The sequence below is a fragment of the Oncorhynchus mykiss genome, chromosome 10, assembly GCF_013265735.2.
Source record: "Oncorhynchus mykiss isolate Arlee chromosome 10, USDA_OmykA_1.1, whole genome shotgun sequence".
NCBI lineage: Eukaryota > Metazoa > Chordata > Actinopteri > Salmoniformes > Salmonidae > Oncorhynchus > Oncorhynchus mykiss.
Window position 1 is genome coordinate 11,564,214 of NC_048574.1, and position 21,194 is coordinate 11,585,407.

The following is a 21,194-nucleotide window of genomic DNA, read 5'->3' on the forward strand; positions in this document are numbered from 1 at the left end:
CCCACCTGCTCCTTTACTCAACTTACAAGTTACAAGTCATGGGAATGGGCTGGGTGCTGTGCGCAAGCGTGATGCACGGTTGAAAGTGAACGCAATTAAATTGCCCATGAAACTAAAAACAATGGGCCTATGAGGCTCATTATCAGCTATACATAACATGTGATAATGGATTATAAATATGATTAGGCCTATACAATTGTTTGTTCATATTCTTAATAAACTACTCGAGGCCTATATATTTCTGCTGCATTAACTTGTGGTTCCAGACGTAATATAATGAACACAGATCAGTCTATTTTTATTAATTTGTCATGTTTTTTAGCCGTTTTTTTCCTCATCAAGGGTAAAACAGGAGCGTGGTTAGCTTCAGCAGCATGGACAGCTCCAGTATTGGCTTCTCGAGGCGACAGGTGATTCTCACACAGTTAAATGAGGGAACCGTGCTTCGACCAGTCTTCAACAATCAGAGGGTGTGGCAAATGAATAGCAGACGTGAAATCTAATTCCACACAAATTCTATACCATTAATTAAATTATAAAATGTGTTGATGAAATATACCAATAGATTCATTCCCTTCAATCCAGTCAATGTATGCTTAGAATATGAAACCACTCTTGATTTATGTACAAACATTTTTTCAAGAGGCAAAAAAGAAACAAAGGTAGCTCAAAAAGAAACAGAAATAAATACAAACTTGGTAATTAAAAAGAAAATTCCTTGAAAAATGATCAACATTAAGGCCTACATTGATTTAAAAATGTATAGATAAAGAACTAGCGTACTTCATACTTTATCAAAAACGAAAGAGCAATCTATAATAAGATTTCTCTTGAAAATATGATTTGGGTAATTTATTAATCCCATGTCTATCTCTCGAGCAATTACTGATAAATAAAAAATATTAAAATGATTAGTTAAGACCTCCCGAGTGGCGCAGCAGTCTAAGGCGTCACTGCAGATCCGGGTTCGATACCGGACTGTGTCTCAGCTGGCCGCGACCGGGAGAACATGAAGCGGCGCATAATTAGCCCAGCGTCGTCCGGGTTAGGGGAGGGTTTGGCAGGCGGGGATGTCCTTGTCCCATCGCGCTCTAGCGACTCCTGTGGCTGGACGGGCGCATGCATGTTCACGCAGTCGGCAGGTGTACAGTGTTTCCTCCGACACATAGGTGTGGCTAGCTTCCGGGTTAAGCGGACAGTGTGTCAAGAAGCAGTGCGGTTTGGCGGGTTGTGTTTCGGAGGAAGCATGGCTCTCGACCTTCGCCTCTCCCGAGTCGGTACGAGAGTTGCAGCGATGGGACAAGACTGTAACTACACATTGGGCAGAAAAAGGGGTAAAAGTAAAAAATTGTTTTAATTAGTAATGAAAAAATATGATTTTCAAAATTATTCTAAAACTGCGGCTCATATGCCCCATATAGCACCAGGCTAAAGCCAAAAGTATGTTAGTTGAATCTGGACTGACTGAAATAGGGATCACTTTAATGCTGCACATCCAAAACGACATAGACTTGTTATTTACAGGTATTCCTGATCTTAATCCTTCCCATCATTGCATTGGGATAGGGTCAGTTCAAGATGATCGACTTTGGCCAAATCTGATTACAGGATCTTGTAGATAAGACACCTACAGTACACACAACAGCAATATTGGCTGAATTTAATTGGAGCAGGTCAGGGCAGGGCCTTGCTCTCGTCTCCCTCCCCATGCAGGTGAACAGAGCACCTGTCCTCAGTGCATTAGATCTCATGTGGCAGGCTGAATGCCTCTCCCAGCAGTAGAAAGAGGAGCCAGGCAGGCCAGTGACACAGCGCTTCCATCTGATCCTGGCCACCTCTCCTCCGGTTCCTCAGACAGTGAATAATTCAGCAGCATGGTGGCAGGCATCAATTACCACGTTGGCATGTCCTTATTCATTATAGAGATTAAAACAGGCAAGGTCTTTTCTCACCACTGGACCTGTTGAGTGAGTGAGAGAGAGAAAACATCTTGTCAGGGTAGACTTTTTGTATACTGTACAGTAGGCCTATACTTTAAAGGAAGTCCGACTCATTGCCCAGCTGGGCTGCAAAGATGTTCAGAACTGAGAAACAAACTATGTCATGTATTATTCCATTCAATATTTTACCCTGAATTAAGTATAATGTCCTTCTCTCTCTTGCTCACATGAACTCTTATTCTTAGACTTCTTAATAACAGTATGTATAATTCAGTGGTCATTGTTGGCTTGTCATCTGTGTGCATTCCCATTCTGAAGATTGCATCTGACATGTTTTATGGATTTGTTTGTATCGAGATGTGACAGCAGCACTCATCTCCCTAGCCTGTGTACAGCTCATAAGGTTTCCTTCACCAAATGACCCTCCAATTGTTGTCTGTCTCCACTTTGGGATCTGTGGCGCGTGCACGTAGTGCTCATCACCTGGGCGACAGGGGATGTGAGGACGAGTGGCTGTGGTTGACATTTCGTCCCACGGGTAACCCAACAGCGCTTGCATTAAATCAAATAGACTCTTGAGTGTTTTTCACTTCACTTCCTAAAGTAAGGAATGTTCATGCATTATTTATCAACATTTGAATATGTCAAAGTCACTGAAGCCAATTTAAGTTCCTCTCTGTGTTGGAATTCTGTTTTGGTGGGTGGGATGGGTGCCATGGAGGAAGCCCACCCGAGAATGACCCTGTTTTGGTGGGTGGGATGGGTGCCATGGAGGAAGCCCACCCGAGAATGACCCTGTTTTCCCATCATCATACAAATAAAACTATGTGCCGGTACAGCCCCTCTCCATATGTATTTGGACAGTGAAGCAATTCAAACATTTTGTGGCTCTACACTCCAGCATTTTGGATTTGAGATGAAATGTTTCATGAGGTAACAGTACAGAATGTAACCTTTTATTTGAGGGTATTTTCATACATCTGATTTAGCGTTAATAAATGAAAGCACTTTATCTAGTACCCCGATTTGAAGATGTCACAAGTATTTGGACAAATTTCACTTAGTGTATTCAAGTTGGAGAAAGTTTAGTATTTGGTCACATATTTCTTGCACACAATAACTACATCAAACTTGTTCGATGCATTTACAGCTTGTTTTGGTTGTGTTTCGGATTATGTTTTCTACAATGGGAAGTGAATGGTGAATAATGTATCGTGTCATTTAGGAATGACTTTTGTCAACACTTTTACACAAATGCGGATGCTACCATAATTATAGATAATCATGAATGATGGGTGAAAAATGTAGTAAGACAACACTAAAGGAATGACAACACAGGTTTTAAAGGTAATATTCGTTTGGAATGTTCTCCCACCCAGGTAGAAATTTGAATGTATTTCTGTTTTTTTGCTGGTGTCAAATTCAAATTGTTTATATTTTGTATTTTGTTTCTCTTCCAAGCACCCCATTCCTCCATCTTTATTGGTAAAAGCAAACATGCTAGTGAGTTAGAAATCCATTTTACAAACAGAATAAATCAAAAATACACCCACATCCCGCAAATATAAACAGTAACAAATCCCCAAATGATTCTTCCAATAAATGAGTTGCATTTTACACTACGATGTCACAGTAGCATCCACATTGCAGTACAAACAAGTGTAGAAGTTTCTCAAAGCAATTTCTGAAATCCCACTTTGACATGTAATAGTCCTGTCTATAACTGACATTTAAGAAAAGGACTGTTCATAAAAGCACATAGCAAAACAAGTGTGAGGGTACTGTGCAGTGAAAAAGATCTTATTCTTTAGCCTTTTCCTTCTGGTCTTCCATCCCTTTCTCACATTTCAATGGGCATTTTATTTATTTCCAAAACTAAATATATTGGCACCTGATATAAGTGTCATGCTGATGTCTGTTACATGGTAACACCAAGCCTCACTGATGGAGATGAGGCAAAGCCTAGGAGTCTAAGAGTTAGCCTCCCACTTTCCACGTCTCTAATCTAACTCTTTCAATAGGACTGCAAAATGAACAGGGATCAAAAATCTGTTAGGGCTACGGCAACATAAAACTATTTTTCCTTTGCACTCAACGTTGAATTAAATGGTCTAGTCTTGAGTTAGAGAGAGACCCTGGCCAAATATGAAAGAAGAACATGCTCTAGAGTTCAATATCTGTAGATCAGCAGCAGCAATACAGGATTCATTTTTTCCTCTCCTGACAAAATGTAAATACAGTATGTAAGGACAAATAAAACACGTTTTTTCATCAAGTATACACATTCAAAAGAGGATGTTACTTTGCTCATTTCATAGCCACCAACACAATGCTTCTTGACTTGCAGGGAGTCCTCACTCATTAACACTAAGTGCCTCACACCGAATGGATTAAACTGCTGCCGCATATTGCTACTGTAAAATAAGATCAGAAACTGCATGGAGAAATCTGTTACAAATGGCTGGTTTACTTGTCAGCTCTCAAAACCATGCAGCTAAATCCTGGCAGACATGAGCCTGGTAAGAATGTGTTGTGAAGTGACGCCACAAGGGTTGCTTTAACACAAACCTACCTTAAGTAGGGACATTAAGTACTCTTGCTTGAAAATAAAAATGGGCCCTCTTTTCCTGACAACTTCAACATTCATTCAAATGACAAACTGAAAAAATATTAACAAAGTAATTCCTATTGCAAGAAAAATACATCTCGTAAAAATGCAGCCTTCTGATTATGTAAGGCAAAATTATATATAAAACCAAATGCTCAGTATACATTCAAACACCATTGTCTACAGATCTCAAACAAATTTGACAATAGATGACTAGATCCTCATCCAAAGATGTCTTTGGTCTCAGATGACAGAAGAGATGACTCGGGAAAAGAGAAAATAGAGTTGTTAAACACCATCTCAAAAGTGCATAACATTAGTCTTGGTGTTCATATGTGCATAAAGTGGCACCACACGTTTAGTCGACAACAAAATACTCAGTGAAATATCAAGTGTCTCTCTTTGAATCCAAGATGGAGGCTGTATCTAATTTACATTTCAACAGGGGACGCTGATTCTGTAATCTGTAGCTGTGACAGCATAGCCATCCCTGGACCTTGAGCCTCGTAATTATAGACAACATCAGTCAAATAAGAGAGGATGAAACCATAGCTTAAATATTTATAAAAATACCTATTCACAGTAGTCATAAATGTTGTACTGATATTATCTGGTAACCACATCGAAACATACATTTATTTATAACGGTTTAGATTTATCTCAGCAAAAGTGAGATTTTAATAATTATTCAGATGTTTCAAGAGAAAACAGTCTGCCCTTTCAAGCTTCACACGTATCATTAAAGTATAGACTTTGTCTCGTATTAGTCCGTATTTCTTCAGTCTCAAAATACTGGAAGCTGGTCTAAAAAAACCTAAAGAAGTGATTTCCGTCAAATCTGCTTGAATTAGTCTAAAAAAATATATCAAAGTCCTTCCCACGAAAAAGTGTGACGTTCGATTGCCTTCATCGCCTCCATGAACGACTCTCATACTCGTCATCCTCATCGTCGTCTTCCTCCTCTTCCTCCATAAGCAGGTAGGGGCTGACTTCCTCCTGGAGGAATCAAATGAAATAATCATCTTTAGATCAAGCGGTTCATTGAGTGATGATTTTACATGGTTTTCCAAAATGCTATAAGAAAACAGGAAATAGGGAGAGGAGTACAGTAACTTACCGCATTGACCTCTTCCTTCGAGTCCTCCTCCTCAGGTTCTGTGGATACGGATGGTGTCTTCGGCTTGAACCATGCAATCTGTAGAACGCGACCTTTGAACTTTGCTCCTTGGTTTGCAGCCTATAAAACGTGAAAATGATCATGAATGGTAAAATTAAATTAAAACTTGAGAAATTTCTCGGTTATAAAGGCATCAAAATGTTACTGTGTGCATGCCATCTGCAGGACATACATTCTCCGCGTCGCTCCGGGTCTTGAACGTCATGACAACACTGGTAGCATCCTGATCACGGAGCTCCTCTATCTCACCAAATTTCTGTGACAAGGACAAGAATACAGAAACAGCCGTAAGTACCTGTAGAAACTCCTTTACACATCTCTCTGGTGGAAGCACTGTTTTTACAACTATAATGATTCATGCTTTGTACCACGAGTTCTAGCACAGACCTTTCAATATTCAAATAAGACGTTTTGGGAAAATTATACAACTAGCTGTATTTGATAAGGGTGTATTTCCTTACCACAAAGTGAGGCATCAGCTCCTCCTTCTCTTCCTGTGTGACTCCCAGGATGGCGATGGCTCGGGGCCTGTGGTCCACCACCATGTGATTGCCACCTCCTCTGCCACCTCCTCTGTGTCCCCGTCCCCTGCCCCTTCCCCGGCCCCTGCCCCTGACGCCTGCTGCGTCGCCCACCTTCCCACGCCCGGTTGGTATCAGGCCCAACCGGGTGGCCTGGGGGAACACAGTCAACAAGGTCATCAGATCCACAACTAACTTCCATTTCTCAACACACAGCACGAGGTGCCAGCTGACACTAAGGTGATGCCACAGATCCACATGTGGAACCAAGACATCTGGCCGTGTTACCAGACCCCAAACCAAGGCGGTGGAGATGGTGCTACCTGGCATGTCCTCACCAAACAGTGCCAGGCAGCAGCATCAGTATCCAGGAAGAAAATGTAGTGTTACTGAGAACCAGTGTCCCCACAGGCTTGGTATCCATATTTAATGTGTCCAAGGGAACATGTACCAGCAGACTGACTGTGGTGGCCCTGATGGCTTGGAGCAGAGCACCAACACTCCTCCTCATCCTAATTGTCATCCCTCCACTTTCTTACAAGGAACACAATCTCAAACTTTAATGACATCAGATGCATCAATGTAGGATCTCCGTTTGGTTAGGATTCATTAGTGGGTGTCCTCTGGGCTTGGTAAGTGCCTGCAGTTTAATGTGCAGAAGAGGGGTAAAGCCATGCATATTTCATGGGGGCTAATTTAAGCACACCATGCTGGAAAAGCACTGCAGAAGGCTGTTAACAAAAATACATTTCTTGTTTTCAGCCTGATCCTCTGACATCAACTATGACATAATGTGACTAGCGACAGACAGAACAGCTGTGGGACAAGGAATATGTTCACATCCAAGGTGATGCCTTTCTGCTCGCTTCAGACCATTCTTGAAAAGGTTGCATTTTAACCAACAGTACAGATGTTTTGAACGTGCCGAGTCTGCCACTCCTCCTTCAGTATGCCAGAAGACTGCCACATTCCAGACATGTTCATTAACGCTAGAGAGCACTTCCCAAATTATGGACGCCCTGTGTACCCACCTCAACCTGCAGCTGACCCAGTCTCCTCTTCAGGTCTGTCGTGTCCTCTCCAGAACTCATCTTCTTGTGGAAATCAAGCTCTGCGTCCAGAAGCTCCTTTTGTGCCTGAGGGAGAGCACCATTAGTTTGGGATTTCCAAAATGCATGCGCCATAGAAATAGAATGAATACTCCCAGTTAGACAGAATGTTCTGGCCCCAGAATGTTCTGGGGGAAAACAACCGGAGGTTACCTTGGTTACCCCACTGGCTCACAGCAAAAACGTGACCCTTTTCAAAACAATGTTCTTGTTGTCTACTTGGTTTAGTCAATTGCAAAAATACATTTAGGAAAAGTACATGTCTAAAGATTACTTTCAACATCGCCTGCTCCAGAGTGTTCTCACTACTTAGAAAAAGTGTAATATTTTAGGGCTTCCCTTCATTTAAATGAGGGCCACATGAGGGCTCTTCTGGCAGGCTTCCCTACATGCAGTCAGATTTTTGACCGGGTTACATGTATATTGAAAACCACATCTTTGTCATGTTTTGTTATTTCTGTAGAACTAAACATTATTTATTTATTTTAAAATCGACAATATAGTCGACTCTTTTACAATGGGGAAATAATGATATTTTCCCCCAATTTGTGGGCGTGGTCAAGGGGAATTCCTTCTTATGACGTAAATAGAGTACAGAAGGGGCTTGGAGCCTCTGAAACCCAGTTTCCCAGGTTGGGCTGGCCTTGGTGGGCTAGCTCAAATTGCGTTTCCAGTGCCTCTAGGAATTACAAATGTCATGTTGCTAGGTAGCCAATTTGTGACTGTGCAGGTGGCTTTGCTAATGTTGCTAGCAAACTAGCACCCTATACTCCTGCCAGTGCCAGCCAGAATCATAGCCACGTATTTAATTTGCTAACGCTACCAAAAAGGTTAGTGTCGTCGCTAGCATTACAAGCTAGCTAGCTAATTGCTACCTTGCTTGCCATGACATTGGTTATTAGCTCGCTAGCTAACCAAGCAAACCAGACGACAGGTTTGATGCGTAGCTAGATTTTAATATGACCTGGCCGGATACAATTCCTGTTCTCAAGTTATCTTGCTAGCTTGTTTCAACTGATTTGCTAGCTAACGTTTGGTAGCTAGCATTAGAAGGCTGACTGTTCTTATAAAGAAGTTTGTGTAGCACCAAAATGAATGAAGGATCCAGCTATGGTGGTAATTTGTATAATGTCTGACTGTTACAATACTGCTTGTTGCTGTTAGCTAGCACATGGACAAGCCCAGACGAGCTAGCTAAATGTGTCAGCATCCTGCAGTGATTAATTAGCTATCTGGTGGTTGCATAGTAACGTCGTCACCAGCTCGAACTCTAATAGAGCTGGCACCAGTTGTGAAACTGGGAGGCGCTGGCCCGGGTTTCCCTCGACCCAGCTCGAATTTGAGAATTCCATTCGAGCCAGCTCAAATATGCCCTAATTTTAAGTGCCAGTGGACACAGAGCGTAATTAACCCTGCCAATTTGACTGGTCAACTCATGGGTTTACAATGGCTGCCTGGTATTGTGATGCAATAATTTCCATGTTAATGTTCATTCACATTTTGCTAACTGACCAAGCGCATGCAATGGAATGTAATTTTTGTAATGTCAGTTGAGTTTATTCAACAAATCACAGAATATGATATGGTAGGTAGACTTACATCTGTCTTAGTCTTGGACTGAGCCGTGTTGGCTGTGGAATGGGAGGCTGGGTTCATCTCGTTCTGAAGCTGGGAGATCTTGTCGGTCAGATCCTTCAGAGTCTTCATAATGTTGGCCCTCTCCTCTGGCTTCAATGTGGCCCTGTTCTTTTCAAGTCTGTTGATCAGAGCCTATAGGAGGGAGGGCATGAGATTAACTGGCTAATCAATGTAAGACGAGCAGGGTATCCAGGACAACACCCAGGGTCTCTTGGTCTAGAGGTGTCCATGTTTTGATAGTGAAAGGACAACACGATGATCACAGCATGTGGTTTATTTGCGACTAAAATGAAAGGTGGCATCCTTTAAATAAGGTCGGAAGTTTCCATAAACCTTAGCCAAATACATTCAAATTCCTGACATTTAATCATAGTAAATATTCCCTGTCTTACATTAGTTAGGATCACCACTTTATTTTAAGAATGTGAAATGTCAGAATAATAGTAGATAGAATGATTTATTCAGCTTTTATTTATTTAATCACATTCCCAGTGGGTCAGAAGTTTACATACATTCAATTAGTATTTGGTAGCATTGCCTTTGAATTGTTTAACTTGGGTCAAACGTTTTGGGTAGTCTTCCACAAGCTTCCCACAATAAGTTGGGTGAATTTTGGCCCATTCCTTCTGACAGAGCTGGTGTAACTGAGTCAGGTTTGTCGGCCTCCTTGCTCGCACACGCTTTTTCAGTTCTGCCCACAAATTTTCTATACATTTCTCCAAAATGTACAATCTTTGTTCCCATGTGCAGTTGCAAACCGTAGTCTGGCTTTTTTGTGTCGGTTTTGGAGCAGTGGCTTCTTCCTTGCTGAGCGGCCTTTCAAGTTATGTCGATATAGGACTTGTTTTACTGTGGATATAGATACTTTTTTAACAATTTCCTACAGCAGCTTCACAAGGTCCTTTGCTGTTATTCTGGGATTGATTTGCACTTTTCGCACCAAAGTATGTTCATCTCTAGGAGACAGAACGCGTCTCCTTCCTGAGTGCTATGATGGCTGCGTGGTCCCATGGTGTTTATACTTGTGTACTATTGTTTGTAAAGATGAACACGGTACCTTCAGGTGTTTGGAAATTTATCTCAAGAACGAACCAGCCTTGTGGAGGTCTACAATTTATTTTCTGAAGTCTTGGTTGATTTCTTTTGATTTTCCCATGATGTCAAGCAAAAAGGCACTGAGTTTGAAGGTCGGCCTTGAAATACATCCACAGGTACACCTCCAATTGACTCAAATTATATCAATTAGCCAATCAAAAGCTTCTAAAGCCATGACATAATGTTCTGGAATTTCCCAAGCGGTTTAAAGGCACAGTCAACTTAGTGTATGTAAACTTCTGACCCACTGGAATTGTGATAGTGAAATAATCTGACTAAACAATTGTTAGAAAAATTACTTGTGTTATGCACAAAGTAGATGTCCTAACCGACTTACCAAAACTATAGTTTGTTAACAAGAAATTTATGGAGTGGTTGAAAAACAAGTTAATGACTCCAACCTAAGTGTATGTAAACTTCCGACTTCAACTGTATGTAGTATAAGCAACCATCATACCTTTTGACATTCAATCTGCTTCTCTAGCATCTCCTGCTTCTTTTTTCTCATGTCCTGCTGCAACTTCAATGCCTCCTGAAACAAGAATAAAGCAATTATTTATAGTGTAATTTTGATTTGTGTATATAAAAAGGTAATGACTGACTATGAATGCAGCTGGCAAAAATTACTTGCCTGCTTCTTTTTCAAGATCTCCTGTGCTTCAAGTGCTTTGGCAGTTTTACCAAGTGACTTGGACGCTCCCTTGTGGACTGTGGAGCTGTAGGGCCCCTTCTGAAGGGCCACAGAAGTAGAGAAGAGTGCCTAGGACAGGAAGAGACAGACAGACCCTTTTGATTACTACCTGACCCCGTCTACTCTCTTTGCCATCATACAACACCATGCTCTAACTCTGCATAGGGGCACTCTCAGAGCATAGGAGCTGACGGCTTACCGCTGCAGGGTCTGCGCTGGGGTGCGAGACGTCCAGTTTGCCTCCGGCCACAGCCCCAACACCAAGGCCATGTTTGGACAACGTCTTATTATTCAGCACATAGGCTCCGGGATTGTGTTGCTTGATCACCTGCTGGTTTATACAGAGATGCATAAGAGTCATGAAATAAATGTTGATCACATCTAACCTGGAACTTAGAACCTCTCCATTCAAAATCAAAACTACTGTTCGAATGAATAAATGCTTGGCCAGCTAAAAAAGTTTTAGCAGTAGTCAGAAGTGCTCTGTCCACCTTATGAACGTTGGGGTGCTGCTGCCCCATAGCAGAGCTCTGTCCGTGTCCGTCCCCCTGGCCCTGACCCATGCCCTGTCCCTGCTGGGTGTTGGCCTCACGGTGCCAGTACACACGGATGAAGCGGTTGTTGAGCACCGCCTCAGTGCTGGAGATGGCCTGCCGTGCCTCCTCGTTGGCTGTGTACTGGATCAGCGCTGCCTCGGGGTCGCCACCAAATACCACCTATTGGAGGAGACAGGTCAGAAAGTAGTAAACAGGAAGGCCAGAAGTTATGTCCCTTATTCACCCTCCAAAGTAAAACGCATGTACACGCCCTAACATTTATTGATCTAAGACATTTTTGTAGTGGTACACATCGTTTCAAGGAATTGTCAGATTTCTTACCTGAATGTTTACGATGGTACCAAACTTGCTAAAGTGCTCATTCAATTTGGTGATGTTGTTGAGATCTCGGGGGATTTTGCGAACTTCAAGCTTAGTGTTGACGTAGTGATTCTTCTTGGGGAAGCCCCCGTGTTGGGGCTTGTTGTTGGGGAAGTTGAGCTGGTTGTTGGCCTGGTAGGTGGGCCTGGAAGAGAATGAGTTATTCGTCTCTTACATTTTTTAAATAGGTATTTTCTTAAAACTGTATTGTTGGTTAAGGGCTTGTAAGTAAGCATTTCACTGTACGTACTTTGGTACGTACTTTGGTGCGAAAAGTGCAATTCTGTTGTATTCGGCACATGTGGCAAATACAATTTTACAATGTTCTTACTTGTCCATCCAGGGTTTTTTGGGCGGTGGACCCTCTGTGGGCCCCAGGGGCCTCTTCCTACCCTCATGCTCTGTGCTGCTGTAGCGACACACACTGCTGGGGACACTGGCCACCGCCGGCTCTGTCTGGATCACGATGTTAGCCGCTGGGACAGGAGAAACACATTGTCAGTCATAATGACAGCTCGAATCTGGACCGCTGTGTCTGGATGACACGGAGGATACGTAAAGGCAGGATTCATACACATTTTGACAGATGGTATTGTGACTTTTCACCAAATTCCCATGACCAACAATTGGTGTAGTCTACGTACATATAAAAAAAAGCATGAGTGACTGCTCTCTGATGCTATGTACCATCTCCTGTCGTTGTACAAGGCACTTAAACACCACCCCCCGCCACAAAGTAGAATACCTGTTAGGCAACTGTATATAAACATTTTAAAAAGTGATCAACCCTCAGTCTGGAGAGCTTCTTCGTGAGCAGGCTTTGGTCCAGCCCTGCTCTGACAGAGTCAGTTTATCAAGGTTTGGTTGAGCAGCTAATTTCTAAAATGTGGGTAGTTTAAAAGGAGACTGGAATAAAAGCCTGGAGGATGGTTAACCACCCTTTATGTAAACATTGCAACATTACATTAGCTCATTCAAAAATATCAAATGGCTATGGTAGTGGGGCTGGGCGATATGGAAAAATATCATATTTTTCACATTTTATGTTTTTTAATAATACAGGTTGTAAATAAGCTTTGAGTATCTTGGTCTGCGGTTGTGAGGCCGGTTGAACTTACTGCCAAATTCTCTAAAATTACATTTGTAGAGAGAAAAAAAATATGTTTGTAGCCCTTTATTGTCCCCAGCACAAGCTACACCTGTGTAATGAGCATGCTGTTTAACCAGCTTCTTGATATACCACACCTGTCAGGTGGATGGATTATCCTGGCAAAGGAGAAATGCTCACTAACAGGGATATAAACAAATTTGGGCACAACATATGAAGGAAATAAGCTTGTTGTGCATATGGAAAAAAAATTTTTTTTTTCCCCCAGCTCATGAAACATGGGAACAGCACTTTACAAGTTGCATTTATATTCTTGTTCAGTTTAAATGTATTGAACATTAATTAATTTGCCCAAGTTTATCACAAGACATGAATAGAATGCATCAGTAATTCGCATTTCCTGCAACTTTATGAAGAGGCAAAAAGAATGCCACTGTGTCTGTGTGGTGCACACCTCTACCACTTTGTGTAGCTGTTAGCGATGATGCTAGCTAATGAAAACAATCTTCTGGTTGATGGAAAGGCTTTCCCCAAAACCTTCTCAATTAAATGCTAACGACAAACTTCAGGATATAATTGCATAATTTCCCAAGGCCCTACACTTACCTGGCAGAATTATGTTAATCAGTCCAGTAGGTATTTGTTTTGAAAACTCTACCATCACATAGGCGCTATAAAAAAAACACTGCTGAACAGCCTCTTGGATAGGTGCACAATTCAATTACAGTAACTACACCCCAAAATCGAATATTTTACCCTGACCTCAAAAGTGGTCTACGGATATGATTTAAGCATTGCTGTGGACTTAGAACATCCAATTTAGTTTTGGGAAAATCTAAATTTGAATCAGGCAAAAAAAATTAAAACAGATTTCATAGCACCCTAAATACAGAAGTCCTCATGTTTACTATAGGTTAGGATCAGAAAGAAAGCCCAAACTAAACCACCAAAGTATGACCCACATGTGATACCTCTGGATCCCTGGCCATCCCCGGAGGTGAGGCCGATCAGGTTGGGCCTCTGGGTCTGGATGCGGGGGATGAACTGCCTGTACTGGGGCCGGCCGGCTGCTGTCATGCCTGGAGACTCTGGGTTGTAACCCTCTGGGTCATAATTATCTGGCAACACAAGGGAGAACAGACAAACATTAGAAGAAGTCAGTGTTTTACACAGTGAGAATACCCAAATAGACCTATCCATCACGACACCTACTTTAACTATATGGCTACACTACAACTACAGGGAGAAAGAAAATACAGTTCTAGTATTGAACTCAATATTATACCGTCTGCTTTTGCTCTATAATGTTCAATGGCTTGAGACTCAATAATGCATGCAAAAAACTAGAGCAACTAAAAATAACATTTCAATTGAGAGAAGTGAAACGCACTGCATTTTAATTTCCTCTCTTATGTGGGCAGGACTACTAAAATAGAGTTTTTGCACTGTCTAATGTGCAGCTTACAGGAACAGTGGACTTTAGTTCATCAACAGTGCAACCCTCTGGTCAAAAGATGCTACTGCACCCTAAAGAAACAACTAGCTCATGCAGGCCAGGCAGTAGCACAAAAACAAAACACCTTCACTCAAAAAGGAAATAATTTGCAACACATGAATGAACCATGTGAACATAAATACTTTAAGACAACAGCATTTCTATGTCCTTCCTCACTACAGTCAAACAATACCATTTGGTTCACATGGATTTGAAAGTCAGTGTGTCAAAGAAAACAAATTGACAAAAATGTGAACAATATGGGAGCTATGCTCATAAAAGTACCACTTTGCCAAGCTTATTGAGAAAAGCATAGTTGCTTACATTCTGACTGAGAATATTGGGGGTGTAGAGAGACAGAAGAGGGAGGTGGTGGAGGAAGAGGAGGTGGTCCCACTCCAGGCGGTCCTAGAGAGGACGCAGAACTCGTCCCTGAGTGGTTGGGAGTTTCTATCCCACTTGTTGGTATCAATGGGGGCCCTATGGGAGATACAATTCCTTAATAAACTCCTTAACAGAATAGGCTAGGTAAAGTACTACAGACATAAACATTAAGTATAGGGTGAGTACTAGTGAGGGTAAGACAACAAAGACAGCCGTTTCCCTGAGGTGTGTTTCTATGTAGCACAACAGTCCTTATAAACATGCTATTTCTCCATGGAACAGGCCAGCCTTGAACAACAGGGAAACAGCTTTCTTCTCATTGATACAAACACACATCCATGCACCCTAAAATGACTCATCCATAGAACTTGTCTTTATATCTGTGCCATTGTAGCATCTGTGACAGCATGGGCAGTGCGCCATTGAGGCTACAACCCATAGGAATCCCCACCTAGTTGACTACTTTAAAAAATGGTGGAAGCCCTCAATGGCAATGTCCACGCTAAAAACGGGTTATATCCATGATGAGTCCTCCATCTCTAGGCTCTCACCACATCAGGAACTAAAGCTAGGGCCCTGGGTTTTTCTTAATCACGTGGACTGACCAGGAAAAACTCCTGGCCTTAGCCTATGTCAAACAATGACTGGTGAGCATTCTGGGTTGAGTTCCTAATTGGAGACACATGATAACATTACTCACCAGGAGGTGGCATAGGGAAGATGCCCGGTGGGGGTGGCTGGCCGTGGAGGGGCATTGGCATCCTGATGGCCGGGGGTGGCTGGCCGTGGGGGGGCATGGCCATGCGGGCCGGTGGAGGCATGCCAGGTGGAGGAAACGGAATCATGGCGGGCAGCGTGACGTCGTCCACGATCAGAGGATCATTGCCATGGTCAAAGGGACAGAGGTCACCACGCACACAGAAACCTTTTTCTGTGGAAGACAGAAACTGATCAAAATTCTGTTTAAAAAAAATATGAATTCCTTTCTTACTGTAAATGCACTCAGCAAGATGCTTGCCAATAATAGCTTTAAAAAATAAAATCAGCCCAAATGAGATTATCGGTTTGGCAACCTTGACACTTTTTGTTTACAGTTCCTGACAAGATCCAGGCTCATCTTTGAACCCTCAAGGTGGGGTGGAGTGAAATGTCATTGCTGTTGAGACTGGATGAATATAAAGTGTCCCTCAGGGGAAAGATGTTCAACTCGGGTCATTAGCGCTGCTTTAAACCAGGCAAACACCCTACTGAGGGTTGGAATACCACACAACCGATTGCATTTAATCCATAAAGAAAACACAATCGACTGGTATTTTACTAAATATTTGTACAATTTGAATAGAGTAGACATAAGCTTAACAGTCAACAGATATGAACCCTGAAGCACACAATGATTAGAAGGCCATGCGAGGCCACCTGCTTCCATATTCAACATCCTTTTACACATTTATGCAAGTACATACATTACATTAGAACTTATTTTGGTTATGGATAAGTGCCTTTCATAAAAAAAAAGATAAAGCTGTTTAGCTACATAAAAAAATGGTTATTGTAAAAGAGAAAGTGTCCTGAACGACTTACCTGGCAAAAATAAAACCCAGATATTGTTGCTAGATTTACAGCAAATCTGTAACATCTTGTATCATAATATAGACCAGAGTGAAATCAGACCATTTTAGTTAGCCCTTACCGTCATAGTCACGGCAGCGGTGCTTGACTGAAGTGACCTTGTTGAACGGCTTGCCCTCCCTGTGATTAGAGTAGTAATTAGACCAGCTCTCTGTAGTGCTGTCGGGCAAGTGAGCGGGTGCTACCACGATAACAGAGTTCTGGACTGCTTGGCCCCCGGAGGAGGGAAATGGGTGCTGCTGGGGGGTAGGTAGGAGGGGCGGAGGATGCTGGTGGGTTACCAGGGACCCAGAGGTGGAGTTGAAACTCTCGGGCTCCTTTCTCTCCACTTCAAACTTTGACCTGTAATCTGTTTAACATACACAGACACACAAAAAAGCTTGAACCTAAAAGGACCCAAAATGCAACATAACCCAGGAAAAAAATACCCCCTTTAGGAAACATTCTCACCACAGAGGGCATTTAAGGATCCCAGAGTAAAAGTCCAATAAATACACTAATGTCTTTTGCTTGTTCTTAGCAAACATTTGAAGTAAAGCAAATGTCCATGTCCGTGCCCCTGTGAGTCTCACCTCTCCCTCGGCTGTGCTCCTTGTCCCTGCTCTTGCCTCGGCTCCCACTTCGGCTCCTGCTGCGACTGTAGCTGCGCCCACGAGAGTTGCCTCCGTGCCGGTCATGCCTCTCCCGGTGGGAATCGGTGCTTTTACCGTGGCGGTCCATGTCACGCCGCTTACGGTCGTCTCGTCTGCGGTCACCACGTCCCCTGTGAGGTCAGGTATGTAGGTTGGTCATTTAGCAGCACCTTTAATACATCACCGGAACTCAAGGAGTTTCCGGTCTTTGTGGTAATCTGTACTATTGATGTGACTAGCATTTCAACAACAATAACTAAATTATGTGTCAAAGGTGCAGTCCATTAAAAGGGCCTAATCAAACTAACATCTTGATCCCAGAGAGCTACATCACTGTCAAGAGGAACTCACTTGAGAACACCAGGAAACAAAACATAGAGTCCAGCCTCACCTTGATTCGTTTAAGTCAGAGCGGTTTCTCAGTGGACTTCTCCGCCTCCTGTTATCCCCCCTATCCTCTTCTACATTTTCAGCCTTAAGAAAACAACAATAGTTAGCTAGGTATATCCCCACTATCAAAGACTGACATAATAAGACAGAGGAAGCTCAAAAAAGCCCTTACCTCCACAGCCTCCTGTTTTAACACAGGGAGTTTGGGCTCCTCTTTGGGAACTTCCTTAGGAGGTGGATTCCCCAAGTAGTTTTTGGTGGTCAAACATTCAAAGAGCTTATCAACAAAACCAGTGGTTTCTGCAATAGGGAAAGCATCGAGGCATAAGACTTTTATAAACATTTCTCTCAAATGATTTCACAGTCAGTCAACTACATGTTTACGCAACGAAAATACTAACATTAGTTGGTGAGATGCAAACCAACACTGACATTAAGGACTTAAGTAGCCTACCTTTTTGTAAAAAGACATCCAGTTGATCTGCACAAAGTGCTTTCAACTCTTTCTCAGGTTTGTCCTTCTTTACCAAAGCCACAACATAGTTGGCTAAAGCAGAGGGGTCAGCCTCACAGCTGCAAAAGCAAACATTATCCATATTACTCAACAGGGTTTGCATAGTTCCCAACCAGAGGTACTAGGATACCTGTGTGTACTTTCCCTATCCACATGGGGTACTTTAGAAGACCATAGGATACTTGTAAAATGCCCATGTGGGGTACTCCGGGCAGAACAAAATTCAGTTGGTGGTGCAGTAACCGAAAAAGGTTGGGAAACACTGCATTAGACAATATCTAGCTAGAATCATTCATTTGTAACCAAGAGAGTTGTAAGGAAAAAGTTGAGGTTTTTAAGGCAGAAGGTTAGACCCTAATATCATGCTACATAACACATATGCTGCAAATGACAACACACACGTAGTTACATCAACTTGGATGACATGCTTCTTAATTAACTGGTTAGCTAGCTGGTTGGCTAAATGCTAGACGTCACTGCTAGCACTGTCTAAGGCCGGGTAGATGCAGCTAACTTAGCCACTAAATTTATGATAGGATGTTAAACAAACTATGAGTAGACTAAGTAGTTACCCATTCATCACAAGCCAAACGTGATGTGCATCCATTAATATAAATAATTCACCTTGATTGGGACGATGTTGATTTGAGTTGAGCAAGCTAGCTTTTAGTTAGCTGGCCAAATTAACTACTGTAACGTTAGCAACTTAAATAGTTAGCTAAATTGCGGCAGCGACAGCAAAACACATATCTAAAATGTCATAATCAGATTAGTGTCTGCAATTTACCCAACAAATCCGATATGCAGAATGTGTAACGTCGCATAATTGACAGAACAAACGTTAAATGTGTATTTTTATTGCCATATAACGAGCAAACGTTAGCGGTGGCGTAGCTAGTGCTAACTCGTGCAATCTAGCTAAATGTCATTTCAATTAATCAACACTCACATTGGCTCCAGGAGTTTTGCCAGCCAAGACTTCAAAGCTTCCACATTTTCTATGATCATCATGAAAACGACTTAACAATACTGACTACAAGTTCAATGTGCGTTGTGATATTCCTCCTTTCATCGTCTATAAATGTATATTAGGCTTAGCTAGGCCTTCAATAGTCACTCCACTTGCAGGTCGGACGAATTGCTTTACGTTCAAACACAGGCATGGCAACTTAACTGGCAATGTCGTAAACCGATCAGCTGGCCACACTAAGATTGGGGTTTAGTGCTATCCGGGATCCTTAAGACGTCCCTACCCCCCATTGAAGTTTATATTTAAAATGGTTAAGGTACTTTTTATTTGTATATTTTTTTTAACCTTTATTTAACTGGGCAAGGTTAATGTTAGGGTTTAGGGTAGGGACGTCCTAAGGAATCCCGATAGTAACCAGTAACCAATCACCCTGAAACTGAATCCTGAGACTCTGGTTTTGCAGCTCTACTTAAAATGTTAATTAATGTCCAAGTTTCAGTATTCTTTGAACAAACTTCAGGCAAGGGTTGACTCTTAACTAAAATCTTATATCAAATCTTTTTTTTCACTCCTGTAGATGTCAACAGCTAAGTGCTGAAGGTTCGTTTTACTCCAATGTTTGTAAACAAAGTAAATCTAAACATATACTATATAGCCTAAAAACATGGTTAAAACTATAATTTAGATGGTCAGCCCTTGCATCCATAGGCCTGTCTATGAATATGAGAGTGGCTACATTTCTCCAACCCCATCCCATCCCTTACCTTGTTTTACCTGGGAATTATCTTTGTTATTGTTTAAACTGCTGATTGCAGCAATAATGATGAGGAACGATGATGTTGTTGTTCTTCAATCTAAATTAATTATACATATTAATTTTAGGAGCGAAACGGAACAGCAAAGTTGGACTTTCTCAAAAGATAGAGGGGGGAATACAACAGAAATGGGAGAAGGAAAGAAGGCTTGATTGTGACTCACCCACCACTATTTGTGAAAGCACATTGTAAGTCTACTTGGACCGTTAATATGATTATCCATGCCCTACTTTAGTTTTCACGGCCACTTTTCCCAACCTAATGTACCACCCTTTCATTCACAGCAAAAACAAGTACTTTGTCACCCACCCCTACTTGAATGGAAGGCTGCATCTCAGTCATACTTTCTGCCTTTCGAAGTAAGATATATATAGATTTAACTTGTAGATGTACTAAGTGTGGGTCTTATTACTACGTTCAAGATCCTCTGTGAAAAATGTATTTTACACATTGCTCTTTATTTCATTGTAGTTTGCTGTTGGTTTCCATTGGTTGAAAGGGAAGCAATGCCTATTTCCATTTGGGTTACATTGTACAGGAAGCTTGCTGTGCACATCATACATGATCAGCTGTTATTTAAGAAGGTTACATTCATCTTAATTCACAGGCCTGTGCAAGCAAGCTGAAGTGAGATATGGAGGTTCCCTGATGAGGAGGAAGAGAACCCCAAGTTTGCAGATGAGTTAATCTTTAAAGACAAATCTAAGGGCATAGAGGTGAACATTTTATGCAAATATCAATTGATCCTCTGCACTACTTGTAAGCTTGGGGAAAATAGTTTCCTTTAATGCACAATTCAAAATGTAACTTATCTCTTGTGTGTGATCTTCAGAGCAAAGCAGTGGCAAAGGCTGTAGAGTCCAAGTTCTAATGGGACATTATGTGGTCTCTGGGGTAGAGTGACAAGGAGATGGTGTCGTTTGCCAATATGGAGCACTGCCTGGAGAACTTCTCACCCCAGGCCGTGAAAGACCAAAAGGATGGGTGTAAAGGTGACTGATTATGACAAGAAACCATCAAACTGAGCTTGTTTCTTAATTGTATCTTATTCAGTACCAGGAAGCCTGATGTTAACCAATAGACATACATTTGTTTCATGAGATCTGATTCCTAACTCGAGATATGTGCTGATAACTTACATTTTCTTGCAAATCTTGCATTTACATCAATGTATAATTCTAAGTTAAGTGTGTGGATCTCAAGTTAAGATTCAGACCTGAATGTGCAGAGCAACAACCATGCTTTAGTTCACTTTGAAAAATAATTTCAGGTGCTGACAATGTTTTTTAAAAAAAAGGTGATTATATCACAGGTGGTACAGGCGACGCACCTTCATCACAACCGTTGTGAAGCCTTTCTACCACTCCTTTGTGAGGTGGCAGTTTATCGCCCTAAATGAGAGGAATAAATGAAAGTTTGGTAAAAGGTAAGCTGTTGGAAATGGTTATAAATATCCCTGCATTTTCCATGTAGCATTATTACATTGTCATGCCATTACGTTTTGCAGGTCTATCATCTAATCACCGAAAGATGGAAAGCTGTGCATGGACCACGACAGACA

The 21,194-nt window shown here is 41.9% G+C and overlaps 2 protein-coding genes across 4 annotated transcripts in view; one reads left to right on the forward strand and one right to left on the reverse strand.

The window, feature by feature from the left end:
* Positions 1 to 3,279: 3,279 nt before the first annotated feature.
* LOC110533345 (RNA-binding protein 27) lies at positions 3,280 to 19,067 on the reverse strand. Of its 3 annotated transcripts, none has more exons than XM_021617457.2 (21): positions 18,798 to 19,067; positions 17,789 to 17,907; positions 17,507 to 17,634; positions 17,336 to 17,418; positions 16,885 to 17,075; positions 16,374 to 16,661; positions 15,384 to 15,614; positions 14,624 to 14,779; positions 13,776 to 13,922; positions 12,028 to 12,172; positions 11,658 to 11,841; positions 11,271 to 11,495; positions 10,979 to 11,107; positions 10,720 to 10,848; positions 10,546 to 10,620; positions 8,955 to 9,125; positions 7,278 to 7,382; positions 6,187 to 6,399; positions 5,898 to 5,981; positions 5,666 to 5,785; positions 3,280 to 5,544 (listed from the first exon to the last, which is right to left on the reverse strand). In XM_021617457.2, the coding sequence occupies exons 1-21, from the start codon at positions 18,857 to 18,859 to the stop codon at positions 5,455 to 5,457; spliced, it is 3,075 nt and encodes a 1,024-aa protein (XP_021473132.2). In that variant the 5' UTR covers positions 18,860 to 19,067; the 3' UTR covers positions 3,280 to 5,454. The 3 variants fall into 3 exon arrangements, with proteins under 3 accessions (XP_021473132.2, XP_021473131.2, XP_036845595.1); XM_021617456.2 differs by having other exon boundaries at positions 10,979 to 11,110; XM_036989700.1 differs by lacking the exon at positions 14,624 to 14,779 and having other exon boundaries at positions 10,979 to 11,110.
* A 58-nt stretch (positions 19,068 to 19,125) lies between these two features.
* lars1b (leucyl-tRNA synthetase 1b) overlaps positions 19,126 to 21,194 on the forward strand; it is a 30,304-nt gene continuing 28,235 nt past the window's right edge. Inside the window, 8 exon segments of the mRNA XM_036934554.1 lie at positions 19,126 to 19,134; positions 19,701 to 19,731; positions 19,734 to 19,821; positions 19,918 to 19,992; positions 20,056 to 20,062; positions 20,105 to 20,181; positions 20,241 to 20,349; positions 20,466 to 20,617. Of these exon segments, the coding sequence (XP_036790449.1) occupies positions 19,126 to 19,134; positions 19,701 to 19,731; positions 19,734 to 19,821; positions 19,918 to 19,992; positions 20,056 to 20,062; positions 20,105 to 20,181; positions 20,241 to 20,349; positions 20,466 to 20,617 (548 nt within the window).

Bases quoted from the DNA above. Each gene is read 5' to 3' on its own strand.
- LOC110533345 (XM_021617456.2), bottom strand. From the start codon at position 18,859: ATGATGATCATAGAAAATGTGGAAGCTTTGAAGTCTTGGCTGGCAAAA. The intron at 11,111-11,270 runs GTGGACAGAGCA...TGTATAAACCAG, and splicing joins AGCACCCCAACGTTCATAAG to CAGGTGATCAAGCAACACAA. The intron at 5,982-6,186 runs GTAAGGAAATAC...TCCTTGTCACAG, and splicing joins AGCTGATGCCTCACTTTGTG to AAATTTGGTGAGATAGAGGA.